General features: G+C 40.9%; 2 protein-coding genes across 3 annotated transcripts; both read right to left on the bottom strand.

The window, feature by feature from the left end:
- Window positions 1–472: 472 nt before the first annotated feature.
- Window positions 473–12182, bottom strand: immt (inner membrane protein, mitochondrial (mitofilin)). Of its 2 annotated transcripts, XM_079479535.1 has the most exons (14): window positions 11965–12182; window positions 10945–11018; window positions 10364–10556; window positions 8302–8449; window positions 7719–7835; window positions 7221–7331; window positions 6843–6976; window positions 6231–6334; window positions 5597–5732; window positions 5131–5260; window positions 4409–4632; window positions 4189–4320; window positions 2846–2975; window positions 473–2742 (listed from the first exon to the last, which is right to left on the bottom strand). In XM_079479535.1, exons 1-14 carry the CDS (start codon window positions 12004–12006, stop codon window positions 2135–2137), a joined length of 2283 nt encoding a protein of 760 aa, XP_079335661.1. In that variant the 5' UTR covers window positions 12007–12182; the 3' UTR covers window positions 473–2134. The 2 variants fall into 2 exon arrangements, with proteins under 2 accessions (XP_079335661.1, XP_079335662.1); XM_079479536.1 differs by lacking the exon at window positions 7719–7835 and having other exon boundaries at window positions 1148–2742; window positions 11965–12166.
- Window positions 12183–12446: 264 nt separating this feature from the next.
- On the bottom strand, window positions 12447–19443 carry rnf103 (ring finger protein 103). Its single transcript, XM_079479511.1, has 4 exons — window positions 18779–19443; window positions 18553–18695; window positions 18071–18186; window positions 12447–14678 (listed from the first exon to the last, which is right to left on the bottom strand). Exons 1-4 carry the CDS (start codon window positions 19002–19004, stop codon window positions 13205–13207), a joined length of 1959 nt encoding a protein of 652 aa, XP_079335637.1. The 5' UTR covers window positions 19005–19443; the 3' UTR covers window positions 12447–13204.
- Between the last annotated feature and the right edge of the window lie 383 nt (window positions 19444–19826).

The following is a 19826-nucleotide window of genomic DNA, read 5'->3' as shown; positions in this document are numbered from 1 at the left end:
TTTAACCAGATGAAGAAAATATTTAAAACAGTTGTTTAATAATGAATCAAATGTATAGAAAGGTTGGGGTAGTAGGCAGGCCCTTGTCCCAATTAGTTGGCATCCATTTATTAATTTGGTAACACTTTTCAATGAGTGTGGAGTTGCGTATTGAAACATCTTCGTTGTATTTTTGGGATGTTTTGATGCATGATCTCACAGCATGCCATTGTCAACTTCAGTCATATAAAATAATTTCCCAAATTCAAAATTGTTGACAGTGAAAATGCTAGGTGGCAAGTGTAAAAGAGAGAGAGAGCTGTGCAAGTAAACCTGAGTCCCAGACTTCTAGAGATGCTCTGTCGACACTGTGACACCTCCTCATTAGAGCGCTCGACTCCCATACCAGACAGACGTTGGTTCAAGACCCGCTCAAAGCAGCTAGAGCAGGACCAGTCATTTTGGAAAACCACAGTATCAAGCCCTGTTTATAGTTACAAATCTGTAGCTTGTGTTAACTTTATTATTCATTATATTTATAAAGTTTTTATAGACAACATTAGGTTTAATTGTTGATACCCAAGCACAAAAGAACCACCCCTTCAACAAGGCTGGCTACGGTCCTGACGTGCGTGTTCTAATTGAAGAATAAGCACATAAGGTCCCAACAAATCCACTTCTGTTCATAGAAGTTCATCTGAATTACATACAAATAGGTGTATGTATCTATACAAATCAGTATTTGTACATAGATTGGTAGAAATAAAACCTAATATTACAGTCTGTTTAGAAAACATAATTCACCCAAAAAGTTCAATTCTCTCACGATCTTGTGACATGTCATGTGTTTTGTCAAGAGACACAGGACAACCAATGAGATAAGTTGAAGACGGGCAGTCATACTTGAATTTAGCCCTCGGATATGTTTGTTTTGGTTCCAGTCTGGATAAACTCTTGCCAATAATTGAAAATCATTTTCTCATGACACACCATTTCACATCAAAAGACACTTGTTAACTCACCGGAGTCATTTGGATTACTGTCTTGAATGATGGATGGATGCGCTTTGTATGAGCTTTACCCTTTCTAGACCACATGCCCATTATTATTAAATTATTTATGTGTTTAACTAAAGAAAATTAAGAAGATTTAGTTTGAACTACTTATTCAAGAGGAAATAAAATCATTTTTAATTTGCATCCCAACGGCTTTTTACAGATCATACAGCGATTTGCTGAAACCAGAAGTCATTTATCAACAAGAGACGACAGCTAAAGATGAGACAAAGCTGAGCTGACATGAACTTTCTGCACACGGCAGTGATGTGTTTTCAGTGGCAGTTCATCGGCTGACTTTAGATACTGCAGTGGAATAAAAACACCTAACAGCCAACTACAACACTTTCTGTGAAATAACACCGTGTCCTAACAAGGCACAATGCAAAATAAATGTCAGGTATAATGTCAGTTGAAGTCTATTTAAAGGCATTGACCCGCTGAAGCAAACTAGCCATACCGGGGTGGGGTTTTAAATGAGAAACTTCATCATATTCCATACATTAAATGTATAGACACATGATGAAAAATAAACCAAAATAAGAAATAACATTCTTGTCAACAAGCATGATTTATTGATATTCAACACTGAGAGAAAGCTTGATAATTCTCAACAGTCTGCTTAATAAAGAACCAGTCAAAACTTTGAAACTGAAGCGTTACATGTGGAATCGGAGACAGTTATCGGGCTAAATGCACACCTGGTTACCAGTGACGGACGTGTCATGTACAGAGAGGAATGCCACTGCTAACTGCTAACTTAAAGGGGTAGTTCACCAAAAACGGAAAATTCTGTCATCGTTTTCATTCAACCTCCTTGCTTCTTCAGAACAAAGATATTTTGAGGCTGAAAGAATGCTGAGGGAATTTTCAGTTCTGGGTAAACTATCCCTTTACATTTACACATCCCTAACTGGTTCTTCTGGATGGTAGGCCACGTACGTTTTGAGGGCAGAGCCTTCCTGCAAAAGTGCTTTGGACAAATAAGAAAACAAATTGGCTAGCACGCAACATATTTATAAATTAACCAGAGGAGCGTCAGGATCCTTTAACACGTAACACTCCTCCTAATTTACATACTCTCAGAAGAGTGGGTGTGGCTAAGGGGCCTGCGTGGTGCCCAACCCCGTGGCGTTAGCGTACGCCGATAACAGGCTGATCACCTGCTTTGTTTCTAGAGTGAGCCGGGCTTCTTTAAGCCAGTCCTGCGCCACACGCCGTGACTCGCCTCGGAGTTGATTGACGAGCTTTGCGGCGAGTTCAAGGTCGCCGCGCTCGATGCTATAGGTCGCGTAGGCGAGCAGCTTGAACGTGTGGAGGTCCTCGGGTGCTAGCTTCGTAGGAGGAGCCTCCTGTTCTCTCTCAAACAAAAGGACGGCTTGCAGGTAGGACAGGAAGTACTGGTAAAGGCTGTTGCGGGTTTCGTCGATAAGTGCCACGCGTCGCGCAAGCCGGCGGATGTTGTAGAAGCGAGCTCGGAGGGAAGCTTCGCTGTAGATCCCTCGGCTGAGTGACTCATCTGGAATGGCGCCGGCCAAAGCCTGAGCGAACTCGTTTTCTGCGCAGCTCTCTTTGATGGCACACACAGCGCCATCTAGAGGCTCGGTGGGCGAATCTGCACCTGCTGACCTGAGGGTGTAGTTCAGCGCCTCCACAGACAGCCAGAGCTGGTGAGCTTTACGGGCCTCTTGCTCAGCAATGACGTGACCTTAAAACAAAAACAAACGCATGAATTTCAATCTGAAATAAAAATATTTCAAGCTCAGGAACGCTGAAAATGACTGGAAGAGCTGAAGTGAATTCAGACGTACTGTCTATGGCCTCTTCGATGCCCTTCAGCCGGGCGTAAGCTGCGTTCATGTCAAGAGTGAAAGTGTCCAGTTGCTCTTGAGTCAGTCTACGGTAATGAGTTTCCTGCTCCATCACCTTACTGTTCAGGATCTACACACAGATGACAGTTTCACTGTTAAACAGGAGTTACATCCAAATCAGGTCAGCAGATACACAAGGACAAAATCTCCTGATCCTAAGGGGGTAATGTCGAACAATTGAATTTCGGTGTACTCTGTGAGTATTTTGTTTTATTTGATCAGATTTGATCACATTTCAGATTTTTTCATTTCACAAAATTAAAGTCTACATAATATGCAAGTATACAAAAAATACCAAGCGTTATGGATGTGACACACAAACTGTCAGGGAATGTATCTGTTACCAACGGGGATGTAAAGATGCAATGCGATTCACGATTCGATTCATTCACGATTTATTTTTACAAAATCATTTGAGAAATTTGAAATAAAAAATTGCCCTTTCTTCTCAAATGCTGCACATTTCTTTGCAAAATAAAAATATAATTTTATGTCAAATTGCAACACAAAACAATTTTAAAACAATTTCCAAATGAAATAAAAAATGTATAATACAAAAATAACCAAACTAAGACTGAACACAGTGGCCCATTCAAATAACATCTCGACCGCTTGAATCATGTTATAACTGATTCTTAAACCAGCTCACAGTGAATCGTTACATCCCATTCCCTAGTTTCCAATATATTGAACTGTTTTCAATGTTTTATTTCACTAATCCCCTAGAAATGGAATCTAAACATAAAAACACATCTATCACGAGTGCAAGGGTTTTCTATTTTAAGAAAGAGAAATAAACATGTGTTATGGACGTGACAGAAAAAGGACACAGTTTCTGAATGACATCATACTTATTGATTTCTTTGAATCAAAATGCACAAACCAGAAGCAATAATACCCAACAAATAGAGAAGAGAATGTTCTTTATAGAACATAAAAAGTGACTATATTTTATTTTTCATATGGCCAATTATGAGGAATATATACCGTTAGGACAATTCTGAAATTGACCTGTATACTTACACAACTATGGAAAATCATACTTTCAAAACTTTGAGACCTTTTTCATGGTTGTTTTTGCTTCGGCCAGTGGGTTGGAAAGGAACTGAGGGTTCCTTCCAGTAACTGAAGACAAAACTTTTACTTCCTTTAAGATAGTTAGCCTAAGGAGGCGTCTGTATAGAGTTAACTGGTTCAGCTTTGAAACAATTTCACCATGAGGCTCAATATTCCAGAAAACTGCTCTGAAATGTGAAATGAAAATCAGATGTGAGTGTTGGTACCTCAAGGGCCTCCTCACGCAGCTCCTGCTCCTGCACCTTCAGCACGTCACGCAGGTGATCTGTGTGTGCAGCAGCCTGACGCCGCAGCTGTGTTCTCATCTCAGCCTCCATCACCTCACGCACTTCCTGCATCTGCACACACACACACAGCATTGGTAACTATAGTGTGAGTAAAGGTCATTTAACTGTATCCTAAAAAGTGTGGTGATAAAGCCCATACCTTCTTCTCTTGCTCCAGTCTCATGTCCTCATGGCTGTGCTCCAGAGCAGAAATCACGGCTCTCTCCACGGCTTTCTTATTCTCCAGCTTCTGCTGCTCCAGGGCCGTCTCGATGTGGATCTGCTCCCTCACTCGCTGCTCAGCCAGCTCACGGTTCAACTGATCGATGCGCCGGTGAGCGTGAGCGATCAGAGCGTTCAGATCGTCTGCGCTCAGCTTCCCCGCTGAAAGATATTCAAGAGTTTTCTTTATGCTAGTTAGTAAGTACATAAGATAACCTTCATCCAACTTTGTTTTTAGAAATTCTCATCACAAAGTTTTATGTTATTTCTCAATACTTTCTCAACATTGTAATCATTCTTGTGTCAACTCAGTTCTTTGAAAAGATCAGTCAAATTCATGAAGGAATTTAGGGCTGCAACCAACTATTATTTTGACTTTAAAACTGCACATGAGGCATGCTGCACAGAGGGACACGTCTACAACGGTCATTTTAAAAGGGAAGAAGACACGCTTGATTTAGAACTGCGCAGCTTGCAAGTGACGTCACAGACCCACTAATCGATAATGAAATTCGTTGACAACTATTTTCATATCGATTTTATCGATTAGTTGTTGCAGCCCTAAAGTCATTATTTAGTTTTTTGTATATTAGATTAAATTAGACATTAATAAGGTTCTGATTTATAAAACATGTATTCATAAAACGTGCGAGAACTTACTGAGTCCCTTCCAGTTGGCCTGGATCTCAGGTGTGATGCTGGCGAGCTCTTTCTGAAACTGAACTTTGGCTTCATTCACCAGCTCACTGTACTGAGAGACGATCTTCGCCTCCGTCTGGGCATTCTGTACCTGCAGCAGACACAAACACACACACACACGTGTCATATACAGTGTGTAGAGTCTCTGCTGGTCTCTTTACACAGTGGTGGAATAAAAGGAAATGGCGGCCAAATCATATTAATACATACGATCTCATTCATACATTTTAGTATAATTTGCTTTTGAGCCATTGACAGTCAATACAAAAGTCTCTTTAATTACATTTGTTTCATGTAAAGGTCAAGTAGGGAGGAAAAACTGTGATATACCGTGAAACCAACAGAACATAAAAAATGTGATATAGATTTTTGGTTGCCCACTTTCACATGTACCATCACATTACTGTGGTTAGATCAATACACTTACTTTGGTTACAACATCGTCCAGATCAACAATCATGTTGTGTAAATTCTCCTCTGCCGCCAGTATCTGTGGTCTCACGGCATCGATCTTGGATCCTTTAGCGTGGTTAATCACACTACGAAGTTTCTCAAGCTCTTCTCTGAAACATAACATGTAAAACACATCATCAATACAGTTTGTAGTAGGACCTGTATGTAGTTAGTGTGTATTATTACTCAGGGAGCGATTTTTAAAGTGGAATACTTTATTTGAGGTAGGTTATTATAGGAATGGTTTCCCGTACAGGGCCTAAAACTAGTCCTAATTTTGTGTTAAAATGCACACAAGTAATAGTTTTTGTCAGGCATGATTTAACCAAGGCCTAGTCCTGACTAAATATAATCCCTGTCTGGGAAACCACCCCATAGGCTATAGGTCTTTGATAGTCACCTGGCGGCCCGCAGGCCAAATGCATCCCACCAATCAACAACGACCTGCTTTTACAGCGTACTTACCTCATTAGATGTCAAATATTGACTTGAAATATATCTTTTAGCTCATTTGTAACAAATGTGGCCCTGTTGCAGGGAAGACCGGTTTCCTTTTGGTTTTAAGGCAAGACACAAATATTGTCAGTTGTATCAAGTGTTGGTCTCACTTGGCTTGACGCAGGGCTTCTCCGGCCTCATCCACAGCTCGGGTTCTCTCGCTCATAGCCTCGTTCAGTTCTCTCCACTGAGATGACTTCTTGTCTGGAGGAGTCTGAGAACACAAATGCACATGAACACCAGAAAATAAATTGATAAAGACTTTGAAAATAGGGAGAATCAATGATTTGCGAAAAGATAACAACATTGACGTGAGATAAGGGCGCTTAATCCCTACAACAATACATGAAGTTCAAGCCCTTAAACCTCTTCACCCTGGCCAGAAGTGATATGTAGGGATGTAAAGGTTAACTCGGCTTACGATGCGTTTCACGATACTGATCATTCATGATTTATTTGAAAATAAAATGATAAAAACTAAACTGCAATTTTAAAACAAATTTCAAATAAAACATCTATTAAATAAACAAAGTAAGACTTTGTGTGTGCTTTTCTTTGTATATTCAAGAAATATCAGCATATCCACGTTTTCCAAGTTTGCTAGGCTCCTGCTGTTCAAAACATATTTTGCGGTTCAAATAACATCTCAACCGGCTTGAATCTTCACACATTTCAACCAGCTCACGGTGACTCGTTACATCACGATTTATGTGTCTGTGTACCTGTGAGTCCATGGCCTCTTTGAGTTTGTTTGTGTGTGCAGCAATGGCGTTTAGCGCGGCCTCCTGTGCTCCTATGGACTGTAGGGTGATCTTAGCTGTGCTGCCCAGTGTTTCCTCTAGTCCAACAGTCAAAGCTGAGAAGAGTTCAAACATTAGCCAGAGAACCATCACATAACACAACCTAACATGAACCTGTTAGAATTTAGCAGGTGAAAATAATCTAATTAAATGGCATCTATGGTCTACGGGTGTCAGTCATTCTGTCGATACGTTAGATTTGTGAACCTCATGACAGTAGGAAATGAAAAGCCAACTGATGACAAGAACTGCTGAAGTCATGAGTGTTAAATCACGTGATGTCCTTATACGCGTGCTCACCCATCAGAGTGTCATGCTCAGCTTTATCCTGTTGAGCGAGTCGAGCGGTCACTTCATCTGCCGATCTCTCCTTCAGCACGGTCCCAGGATGAGAGCATTCTTTACAGTCATCTGTTACACACACAAACACAGCACACAGCCTGAGATGAAACATTCTCACTCATGGTTCCTTTAGCTACACACAGGATTGGACGATATACCTATCATTTTTACACAAACCGGAACAAAAATAGCAGTCACAAACATATACGGTCCCATTACAAATGAGGAAAGGCGCATGTTGGTTCTCGGGAAAGAGTGTCAGATACCAGACGTTGGGTTAGTAAAACAAAAAACAAACAGACACGCATACAGAACAGAAAACAGACAGAAAGTGCCTGTGCAGGTAAAAGGATGAGATTGTGATGGTCAACCACGTGCAGATGTAATGGATGCTTTACAGGAAAACACTGATGCCAGATCAGGAGTTAACGGCCGTGTGAGTGATCCAGTGCTGACCTGCAGGGGGGGCTGGCACAGGGGGCTTGTGTGCGGTTTCATCACTCGTACCCGGCGCGGGCATAGAGGGCACCTCACTGAGAGCTGAAATAATATGAGCTGCCTCTGCAGAGGCTTCTGCAACAACATTAAAACTTACATGAGAAATACAGACCACACTGACAATCTCTGCGAAGATCAAAACCAGAGCGTCTGTAAACCTTTCAGGTTTCAGGTGAGATTAGAAATTCAGCTTGTTTGTGTGTTTATGTAATCAGAAAACATCTCATTCTTCGCTCAAGTAGCCTGTTTATTTAAATATCAAACACAAAATTCAGTTTCCTTGACGTTTTCTTTCGCCATCTGTGTTTAAAACATAGAATTGCAGGTCACTTTATGGACTTATCTTTGAAACATCTTCCGCAATATCTCACTTCGTGTATGTGTCAGGCTATTGTTCAGGGCCACCATAGACTAACTATGCTGCTTGCGATTCAGATTTGATAAATGTTCACACAACATTAGAGATAAATATAATGCTGTCACAGGTTTAATGCGCGTTAAAAGCATCTAAACATGATACAGCACAAACGGTGTGGCTCACCCTCAAGCGTCTGTGGGGCAGGTGGCGCTGGTGCTTCCTCTACAGCGCCCGGACTGGCTGGATCAGACTTCTTTGCTTTAGCTTTGGGTTGCTTGGACTCCTTAGAGGCTTCTGACAGCGAGGATATTTGCAACGGTTCGATCTTTGCCTAAAAAAAAGACAAAACATTTAACATTTTCTACACGACAAAAGGTGATAACAGAAGCCATTCTTTAGCTGGGTCAGAATTAGTGTTGCGGTGATGAATTTTTCCCACCGGTTAATGCATATGTAAAAACACCGGTAGCACCGGTGACACCAGGGGTGGGGGGTTTGCTTTGGGGTTGTCGAAGATGCAGCCGTGCGCATGACGCATTTTAATTTCAGTTTTGAATTAGCGCCACTTCGGGAAAGGCAATTGCTTGATTTAATGGTGGGTTTAATTATCTTTCATAATAAAAACACAGAAAACTACAAAAAAGTAAGATGACATTTGCCAATATTAAACACGGACCTTACAAAATGAATAATCACAGCACACATCAAGTGAATTTTTTTTTTTAATTATTAAAAAACATTTACGTCGGATTCTTTACCATTCTTACAAGAAGATATTTTGTTGTCACAATTAAATTTATGCAATGATAAGGAAAATGAAAGCCATTCTCTGCTAAGAGAGAATGATTGTTTATTCTTCCTCTTATATTGCATGTAAAAATATTTTACATGAACAAAGTGAGTAATCACGGTACACATTGTGCAACAAATAAATAAATAAACGAATAAGAAGGGAATACAAAAGAAAAATGTTTACGTTAAATAAATGATAAGGCACCAGCTTTTAAAATTAGAACAAAAATCTAATGAAAACTTAACTGGCTCTTGATGACAGTGCTTACTGTTTACATATTCTACTGCATGTTCTTTGACAGAAAAGCCTCCGCCATCATCTTGTCAGTCAGCACTTCACTCCCCTCACATGATGAATAAAATCTGACTCCTGCTGCTGAACTTTACTGCGACACTTGTTTCGCTTACGCTGAATGCAGCAGTCGCGTTCAGATGCGCAGCAGTAGTTTGGTCTTTCTCTAAACTAAGTGATTACTATAAAAAAAATTAAATGACGGTGGGGTCGGTGCTGCGGTAGACAATTGATGTAAACGGTGACACCGACTATCTGGATAAAAAACGTGTTTGAATAATCATCATGAAAAAGTCAAAGGCATCAGGGGCTCAGTATCGTAAAAAGAAAACTGAGGATGAGAAAAAGAAAGCAAAATATTGAGGTATGCTACCGATTAGTAATTGTTTTGTAAGCTGGTCGCTGGACTATCATCATTACCGGCACAATACGACACTGCATTTTAGCACTGTAGCATGTGAACATTTCAGCAACGAGATATATTAGCAAAGTAAAGTAGATTTCAAATAAACTTGACCAGAAATGGAATTCAATATAAAAAATGATGTCTAAAATTTGGTTTAAGTGGATTTCAAGAGGAGAATAATTGTAAAACATATCACATTTAGGCTGTAGTGTTAATACAGTTACTAACAGACTGGCATTTATGTGGGTGTCTGGATCTGTAAGATACCAGAAATATGGAAATGGTATAAACAAAACAATCATGACAGATGCACTTCAGAAAGGCACTTCAGTAAGACAGTAGCATATGTTTAAAATGCAAAGGTGTTTTTGTTTTAAGTCATTTTGGAAATCTACCAGCTACTTCCTTTGTGAATAGTTATTTAATTGAAAACAGGTAACTGTGTATTACTGTACAATATTTAATAGCTGATAACGTAATATATTGTTGTGCTACTTCAAGTAAAAGAAAGGGTTGCTGCTGAAGTTTAATATACAGTACATGAATTCAGACAGTATTTCAACAATTATTAAATGTTTATTTTTTTTCTTATGGAAGGTTGCAAATGATTTGTATGGTGTAGAGGTGGAGCATGGTGGTAGCAGGGCAGTGCCATTGGGAATCTCGCCTAGGGTGCCGAAAAGGCTAGAAACGGCCCTGGCAACAAGCCTAGTCAGAATACATAAGTGTCCCAAGACAATGACATCATCACTTACCGGTTTCTTCAGTAATGGAACAAGTGGAGGAGGGCTAGGGCCAAGTGTCATCTCAAACAACTGATCACAGAAGGGAACGCTCTTCTCTACATTCGCTCGAAATTTAGGGTCCCATTTGGCATAGAGGATCGTCCCACCGACACCTCCACCCACTGTCAGAAGACCAGCAGCCACTATTTTCCCAGCAGTAGATCTGCGAAAAAAGCGATCAGGACAAGTCTTGTATCACCCTGAATGGGTTTGTGTAGCCATAACAACCGGCTGGATGTACATTATCCCTTACGGATATGTTGTGTGCAAACCACGTCATATTACGATCATTATTATTACACGGCTACTTAACACACAAGTGGATTAATGGACACTAATCATGTTTGTTTAGGTTATCTGAAACTCATTATTGTGTACTGTAACATTAATGTGCCAACATTTAAGTACTGTACTCGCCGGCAGTACCCGGATGTGGAGTCTGTTATCACTTTTAGAGGTTGTTATCTGGGAATAACATACCTCGGAATGTGACCACAGACCAATCAGAATCAAGTATTCCAGAGAACTGTTTAATAATAACATTTTCATACCCAGACTCTCCAGCTGTGGTGTATCTGCGACAGTGCTGCAACGGCTGTCCCGTCACTTTCCCACACACACATTGCTGTAGAGAGGCAATACAAATATTCATCAAACATTACATGCACAAAAACAAACACATTTTAATTAAACAACAGCTTTCTTAATCATGACCACAAACAGTCACTGCTATTTTTTACAGTTAACATTTATGATACAAAAGCGGTAAGTGAAAGTACAATTTCTGTTGTACTGATGGACGTCTTGTGAATAAAAACGAAATTTGTGGATTGATCAAACCATATAATCATTCAGAATCAAACATCAAAACATTTTCTCATTCCATTAGCGTTAAAAGAAACAATGAATGAACAGTGAGGTTTTGATGCCTTGAAAATGAAAGCCAGTGTTTGTGTGGGAAACTTTACTGAACTCTTTAAGGACAAGGTCACGTCCTTCTATTGGACGAATCAAACAAACACTTGCAGAAAGCGACAAAACGGATTTAAATCGATCACATATTACTTAACGCAGGCGGGATTTTTGAGAAACGCAGTTAAATGTGAAGCAATAACATTGAACAGATTGGCCGACAGCTCCTCGGTTAGCATTCTGATCCGGATGACAGAAAAACTGAATCATGAACAACCCGCCCACATTTACGCTGTTGTAAACGTTGCGTTTCTATTGGTGCGCTAATGTATCACTCACGTAAACTTGAAATTGTATTGGTTCAGAGTGTCTGTCTATCGCACCGGCAACGCCCCTTTCGAACACACGTTACGACGTTAACGTAAAGTAGCATTCCACACCGGTGTGTCACTTACGTTATTGTAAATAGCACATTAAATCAAATGAATTTATCAACTCGTTCGGTAAGGTAATAATTTAATACGATTAACAGCAACTTAAGTGCATGGTGCAAATAAATATTGTTCAATACGTTGTTTAAAAATAAATGTCAAATGCGGCGGGCCTGTCCGTGGGTCACTGAATGACCGTTCTCGACATGCTAATAGAATCGAACTCACCCGCGCAGCTGCATGTGCTCCTTTCCAACCGACGCGCAGCATGCTTTCCACTTCTGCCTCTAAGTGATGAATTTAAGAACAGAAATGTACGACAGGTTTCAGCAAAACATTATAAAAGTGATCAACCTCAACTGCAGTCTTGCCCCAGTAGCACACTGTAGATTAGCTCCAGCGCGCAGTGACAGAGACGCGCATGCGCAACGGGCAGCCACACGCGAGGTCACGTGTTCACAGTCAAGAAATATCCATATTCAAGATTTCTTGGAAAACACTCGTTTACACTCATTTACATCGTGAAAAGGTTTAATGAATAAAATACCACGATGGTCATAATTTTAACTAATGTAAAAAAGAAAGTTCATTTTGTCATTTATTTTGATGACCAGTTATCTTCGTGAGCATTGCTTTTGCAGTAGCTTGTGTTTTGGGTTGTTTAAGTCCAAGGAGTCGCAGTTCTCTCAAAAATGAATGCATACACATGTAGCGTGGATGAGCAAGTTGACTTTATTAAATTAAATGTCATTACAGATCTGTTTTCCCAAATCCCAGCAGAAGGGGTAAAGGTTTCGGTAGTGTTAAGTAAACGGAAATGCTTTTCGGAGGTAATAGAACTACATGCTCCAACAAGACAATAACTCCAGAAGGAGTCAGTGAAAACTGCATGTCAATGCCCAAGTCATTTTAGACATAGTACACAGGGCAGTATTATTGAAAGCTTCAACTGTTCTTAAATATCTGATTCAAATGCCCACTGAGTTTATCTTTTTTTATAAAGATCCCTTGGTGTTTTTAATCCCAAATGACGCCGGCAACTCAATTTTAGACAGATTAATCACATTTATATATCGCAGAGACACTGAACACATACAAGATGTAATTCTCAGATACATATGGATTTTTTCGTCTTTGGGATGTATGATGAGTGCTACAACAGAACATTTTCCATCATATGCATTGAATTTACAATTCAATACTTTATTATTTGCATATTTTAGCCATTAAAATCTATTTTCTTTTTTTCTAAGTACAAGGCATATGATTCAAATCACATATTTCCCCATCAAAAATATATCCAACAATATTTGAAATAATACATTTGCTCTTATACGCTAATAAGTGTGCAAATTACAACACAAAGAAAACGAGGAGCCAATGCTTTGAATCTAAAGACTAAGGATGAACACATCAAGTTTAGTTTTTTTTTTAGTTTTAACGTAAGTGCAGGAAAAAGTGACACAGGCTATTCTGGTTCAAGCTGCTCAGTCGGGTGAAGGTGCATCACAGGTCTTTTCTTGTAGGATGGCCACCGGCACACTGGACAACAGTGCCGTCCGCCAACTAGCCAGACCACAATGCACTGCTGGTGAAACACATGACCACAGGGTAGTCCCATGACAAGGCAAGTAGTTTCAAAGTTCTCAAGGCATACGACACACTCGGTGCAATGGAGCATGCCACCGGGCCAATGAGACCAGTCGTTGTCATGTTCCTCTCCACCAGACCACGACTCTTCTTTGGCAGCCGAACAGCCGTCATGAACTTCTGAGCTATAGCAACGTGATTCCCCTTCCAAGCTGGAGACGTCATTCGGGCTTGATTCATGTTTCTTTCGGTTATTATGGTCCTCTAGGTTGGATCCCGTAGGCCGTGTGAGTTTGAACTTCCAGGTGGGTAGGTTCTTGATGTAGTCTATTGGCACGAGTGGGCGAAGCCAAAGATCTGGAAAAGCCAACCTTTCTAAAAGGAAATTGGGATCCTCGTCCCAGTCGGACTCAAAGTTCGGGTAGGAGGCAATGGGATGCACCAAATAGCTGGTGTACCAATCCCAGAGACTGGATAACCATTCTAGGTTGTTTGCATTTTGATCTTCGTTGCTACATCTTCTTTTCTTCTCAAAATAGTCGATGAGAAGTCCATGGGCAAGATAAGTGCTGAGAAAAAGAGCTGGATGAGAAGAGTAGAAGGTCCAATCGGCTCGGACCCAAGAGGCAATCGTAGTGGTGTCTGCGAAGCGCAGCAGTTTCAGGCTGTACTCGTAGAAGCTATCCAGGTACGGAAGCTGTAGGAAACCTAGGATGGGTAGCCAGGAAATGATAAGTAAAGAATTGTAAGTCCCTAGCGTGCTGATCAAAACTACAAAACGTTTTATGGTGGCTCCCTGCGTAATGAAAAGGTCCATCCACGCCATCAGATTGACAGTGACCAAACTTAAAACGAACAAGTCATTGACTTCAGGCTGCACAGAGCGAAGAAATGTGTCCATGGCGTGCAGGGAAATGAATTCTCCAGTGCTATTGCCATATCTGTAGATACCTTCTGGTGTTTTGAGGATGTACGAGGGCATTCGCCGTACCCCAATCTCCTCTAGGCAGGTGTCATTGTCCCAGTTGCGCACGTCGACGAAGATAAATTCTATTCGACCTGTGAATTTGATGCTGAGAGTTGAGAAGAAGGCTGGAGGCTGAACCAATTTGGCAAACAAGAACATTTTTACTGGCTGCTTTTCCATCTGGTACCAGTCATCCATTAGTTGCTGAGAGAAACGGATGGTTTTGATGCGCGAGGCCACGTGTGCAGTCATCCATTTAAAAATGTGCTCGGTTTCGATGCGTCTGCCATCATACTCCTTTAACATGACCTTCCCTTTGGATGCATAGGTCTGTGGGACAGACATGATGAGAGTGGACTTCATCCAGCCCCGTTTACGGCAATACCTAACAAAGAAATGCAAAGGGGTTCATGAAGAGTTTTTGAATGTGTGTTCACAACAAATTAAAACAATGCGTACAATGCACACAGTGGGCCTCATTCATGAAACAGGGTTTTTGGTGTAAATCGTTCGTAGTCATTTTGATGTACATTTTCATATTTATTCATATTTTCAAAATGTTAGTTGGTATTAAAGGAATGTACACATGCTCCATACCACGTGTAAATAGTGCGTAAAACTTCACGTAATGTTCGGTGTTCTTTAGACAAACTAATGACACTGCATTTTGATGCACTAAATGTCATAATAATATTTCAAGCGTTCTTTATAATTTTTTACTTCTTAACTTTGGGTAAAACGCGTCACTGTCCTTTATTACACCGCCATCCAATCACAGTGGAGAAGAGGCGGGACAAACACTACATTGACCAACCAGCATACAAAACAGTGGAGAAGTTAATATTAATGGCTACTGCATTTTCATCCATCCATCCATTTTCTTCCGCTTATCCGGGGCCGGGTCGCGGGGGCAGCAGTCTAAGCAGAGATGCCCAGATATCCCTCACCCTAGACACTTCCTCTAGCTCTTCCGGGGGGACACCGAGGCGTTCCCAGGCCAGCCGGGAGACATAGTCCCACCAGCGTGTCCTAGGTCTTCCCCGGGGTCTCCTCCCGGTCGGACGGGCCTAGAATACCTTCCGGGGAAGGTGTCCGGTAGGCATCCGGAACAGATGCCCAAGCCACCTCAACTGACCCCTCTCGATGTGGAGGAGCAGCGGCTCTACTCCGAGCTCCTCCCGGGTGACCGAGCTTCTCACCCTATCTCTAAGGGATCGCCCAGCCACCCTGCGGAGGAAGCTCATTTCGGCCGCCTGTATCCGGGATCTTGTCTCTTCGGTCATGACCCAAAGCTCATGGCCATAGGTGAGAGTAGGAACGTAGATTGACCGGTAAATTGAGAGCTTCGCCTTGCAGCTCAGCCCTTTCTTCACCACGACAGACCGGTACATCAACCGCATTACTGCAGAAGCTGCACCGATCCGTCTGTCAATCTCCCGTTCCATCCTTCCCTCACTGCATTTTCATATTAAGTGATATTCTTCGATACTAGAAACAAGTAGGCTTGTTGCGGATATTCTAAATCACACCAACCAACGTATTTCCAGAATAACGAGCAGGGCCTTCAAAGTGTTCTCAAGCACCAACAGCTGGTGGTTTTCAGAAGAGCACCAGGTATTATTATTTCAGGGTTCAGAAAAACGCTTTGTTGGACACAGTTTAATGATTAATTTATTGGTAAGTATATAGCCAATTAGTATCTTATGCATTTATGCAATATAATGTATCAAACCAGAGAATGACCTCAATGACTACATGTGACTACAATCCTAGATACGCAATTTGGGTAGCTGTAATTCATAGGCGGGGATAATACTTAATGTGAATGAGCGTGCATGCACGCCCTGTTAACGAATGATTGGAAATTGTTTACATACCCACATTTTCCTGCGAAATCTGCCGTTTGCGAAGTATTTGTGAATCTGCTGTAAAGTCTTCGGAAAGGTTTGTTTTATGCTATTACTCTGATTTTACTCCTTTATTTAGGAGTGTTTCATGAATGAGGCCCAGTGACTAATAGCTGTAATGTTGTATCAAAATGAATTTTCATCCCGAAGTTATTTTGTTTAAAATGCGGAAAAAACTGTTTGGGAACAAGATTCAAAAACCTTTCAGAAAATGAGCAGGAAGTCATTTTGATGTTGTGACAAGAAACCCATTATATACATCTACATAGTGACCAGAGGGCATATTACAGAAAGTTTCTTATCTTAGGTCTTAATTTAAGATATGATACGTTAAATTAGGTTTGAATTACAGAAGCCAATCTTAACTTGATTAGGATTCCGATCCTATTTTACTAAATCTTATCTTTTCTCTACTTAGGCAATCCTAAATTGCACCATCAAGCTCGGCAATCCACTTTCAGTCCTTTTTCTGTTAAAAAAGCAACCAAGCGAGCTGCTGATGAGGTTAACAAAATGGAAAAACCAAACCGGCAAGCTTTTAATCAGTGGCGGCCGGCCAATAGAGGGCGCTAGGGCGCCGCCCCCCTTAAGCCACAAAAAAAAAAAAGAATTCAAACAATTAAAACAAAAATAGTAATAATAATGAGAAAAACATCAGTATGTCAATATTTGTGTGTTTTAAATATGGAATGCACCCAGTAATACATGTAAAATATGATACAAAATCATATTTGCAACCTTTCCTCTGCCTGTCTGACCGCTTCATCAGCTCTGGGGCGATAGAGAAAGTGCCCCAAGGAGGCGGGTCTATGTAGCAGTTAAGCCAATTGCTAATTTAAGATATGAATGTATGACATAAAATTTAGCCAATCAGCGTTCTTAAATAGAATCCAAGAAGGGCGATCATTTTATCGCCCCAAGCCCTGATAAAATAAGGACTGGGCTCTAGGGGCGCCATTTTTACTAAACGACAATGGCGAGCGCGGACGTTACTCCTCCAAGACCCAACCCTAACTCGGTGAAATCTCTCCTCCAAGATCCGTTTGAGAGGAGAACTTTGTCGGAGAAAGTTCGGGTGAAAGAGCTGGGCCCAGATCAACCTGACCTCTCAATCAAACAGCAGGCTAGCGAAAAAGGGAAGCAGTATATGCGCGGCTTCTCCCATAGCTGGTACACCAGGAAGGCTTGGCTAGCTGGGTGCACCCATGCTAATGCTTTATTTTGCTTTCCGTGCTTGCTTTTTAAAACGACGGGGACAGATCCAGCATGGACAGTTACCGGAGTGAGGGATATGAAGCACCTGTCAGAGAAGGTAAAGAAACACGAGAACACCAGGGCACATATGGATAACTCTGTAAAGCTAGCCATATTAGGAAGGGTGAACATTGCTACGCAGCTGGATGACGGCCACAGAATTGCGGTGATTTTATTGCGATGGTTACGGAAACAAAAAAGTATGGCACAGCCCCACCGAGAATATTTTTCACCAGCCGCCACTGCTTTTAATTTTAGTGCCGCGGAAATATAATTTTAATAAGTTTGGTAAAGTGCTGTTCTGTAATAGCGTTTGACCTAAATGAGGTCCTAACTGAAATTACCATGGTTACCAACAGATAGAATATGATTCGAAGTTACAATCTTTCTGTAATACGCCCTCAGGGTCTTTAAAAATATGAGATAATTTAACCTAGAACACGGCAAGGTTATTTAACCTTTTCGGAGCAGAACACACACATTTAAAATTCATAATCACAACATATTTTACAAGCATGTGAAATAAACCTGAAAACAAATGTGCATTTCCATCATCTTGCTGTATTTATCAGGTTGTTTTATGAAAACCGTTCACAGGTTTTGTGTGTGTTCTCACCTCGAGTCACTTGAACAGTTGAAAGTGCCTGTTCGAATGCCAAACTGGGAAACCTTCTGTACCATTTTGCTCCAGTTGGCAGTGCTCAACAGTGGATTTCTATCTTGAGCTATTACCTGATATAAAGAAGATATGTCATACACAAATATGCATACAAAGCCATCATTCATATTTGCTGTGTGTACATGTTCACATTTTAAATAATTACTATTATTAATGGCTTTGAATCATTGGTCTCATCACGACCAAATCCTTTTGTAAGACCTGAGAGTAAACATCTGAACTTTCTTTAATGGCCAACCGATTACTGATATCTAGAACAGGGTGGCAGATGGTCAATCTAACATTTGATTTTACAATACGATCAATAATAGCAAGTAAGGTGAAAAACGAAAAGAACTGAAAACCATCATTAAAAGCAATTTTAGAATGTAGCTGAAGTGGATAACAATAATAACGTTTTTATGAAGGAAAATACTAACCTGAACTAACCAGATACCATCCTTGGTGTCCTCCACTAATTCATAAAAGTGCATTTCTCCATTGAAAGAGGTGCTGGAGTCAGATGCCACCTGCTCCTTCTCATTCTTCAGAGCAGAGTACAGCTCCCCCTGCATCAGTTCTCCTGCAAAGCAAACGCTCAAAGATCTATCACACAGTTTTAACACTACAACATCCGTTTTAACAGGCAGATTTTGAGAGATTTACCAGAATTCTGTACCAGTTCCCTGACATCCCTCTTTTCTGCCAGGCCGGAGTATCCCAACCCACGACACTCCAAGATGGTTTTAAGTTTCTTAAAACTCAGAGTTACTGGATCCACCAGCTGGGTGGCGAAAAGTCCCGTTTCATACCAGACGACGGCCTCGAAAAATCGAGCCAGAATAAACAACATGAAAAAATACAGAAGCAAAAAGAAAAGTTTCCACCACATTTTATCGCTGTTGTGATCTAGCAGCTTCGCATCGAATGTCCAGTATTACGATCCGCTGAGCTTTTGTTCGTCTCCTGCAGAGGTTTATCACTCTACGAGAGGACGCGACGTGTGCTGTCCACAGTCTTCCATCGCCTTATGTAATAATGTGGAGGCTGAACGTCAAAATAACAGCGCACACGGAGATCCTCGGCAGGCTCAGTTTGGCCCTCACTACTGCGCTTAACACCTCGCGCGAACACGCGCGCCGTCGTTGCATTTTACAAACATGCTGCTGCCGAGACCGATTTACCACATAAACCGAAAGCGATGTTTTATAGGAGCTCGTGCTGAAGGTTGCGTCTGTCGGTGCGCATAAATTGTGTTGTCCGGAGGCTCTGGCTGATGATCAGCTGGTGCGCATAACAAACTAACGTCATACATCGTCACTTCCGGTAACGTTTGTTTCGATAGAAAATATAACTATTTATATCATAAAACAATTACGTTTTAAGGATGTAGCTCTTTTTATTTACAGGATTATTTTGTATTTTTTTTACATTTCAAAAACATCTTTTTTAAAGTTTCGCCTTGGAAATCCTTTTATTTTGCAATATTCAGATTTTCACAAAAAGACACGATTTCCGCTTTCCCGACTTCTTCTTCAATCCAACTAATGGATCAAATGCAATGTCTGTTTGCCCAAATCTTTGTTTACGACTTTTCGTATTTTAATACTACGAATTAAAATAGTATCGCATCGGGATTTTTGTTATTGTTAGATTCCTATTATTATATCATTTTATTACGTGAACGATTGTGTATTTTCACCACAGCCTTTGA

The sequence above is a fragment of the Barbatula barbatula genome, assembly GCF_947034865.1.
Source record: "Barbatula barbatula genome assembly, chromosome: 18".
Classification (NCBI taxonomy): Eukaryota; Metazoa; Chordata; class Actinopteri; order Cypriniformes; family Nemacheilidae; genus Barbatula; species Barbatula barbatula.
This window is presented reverse-complemented; position numbering and strand designations above follow the sequence as displayed.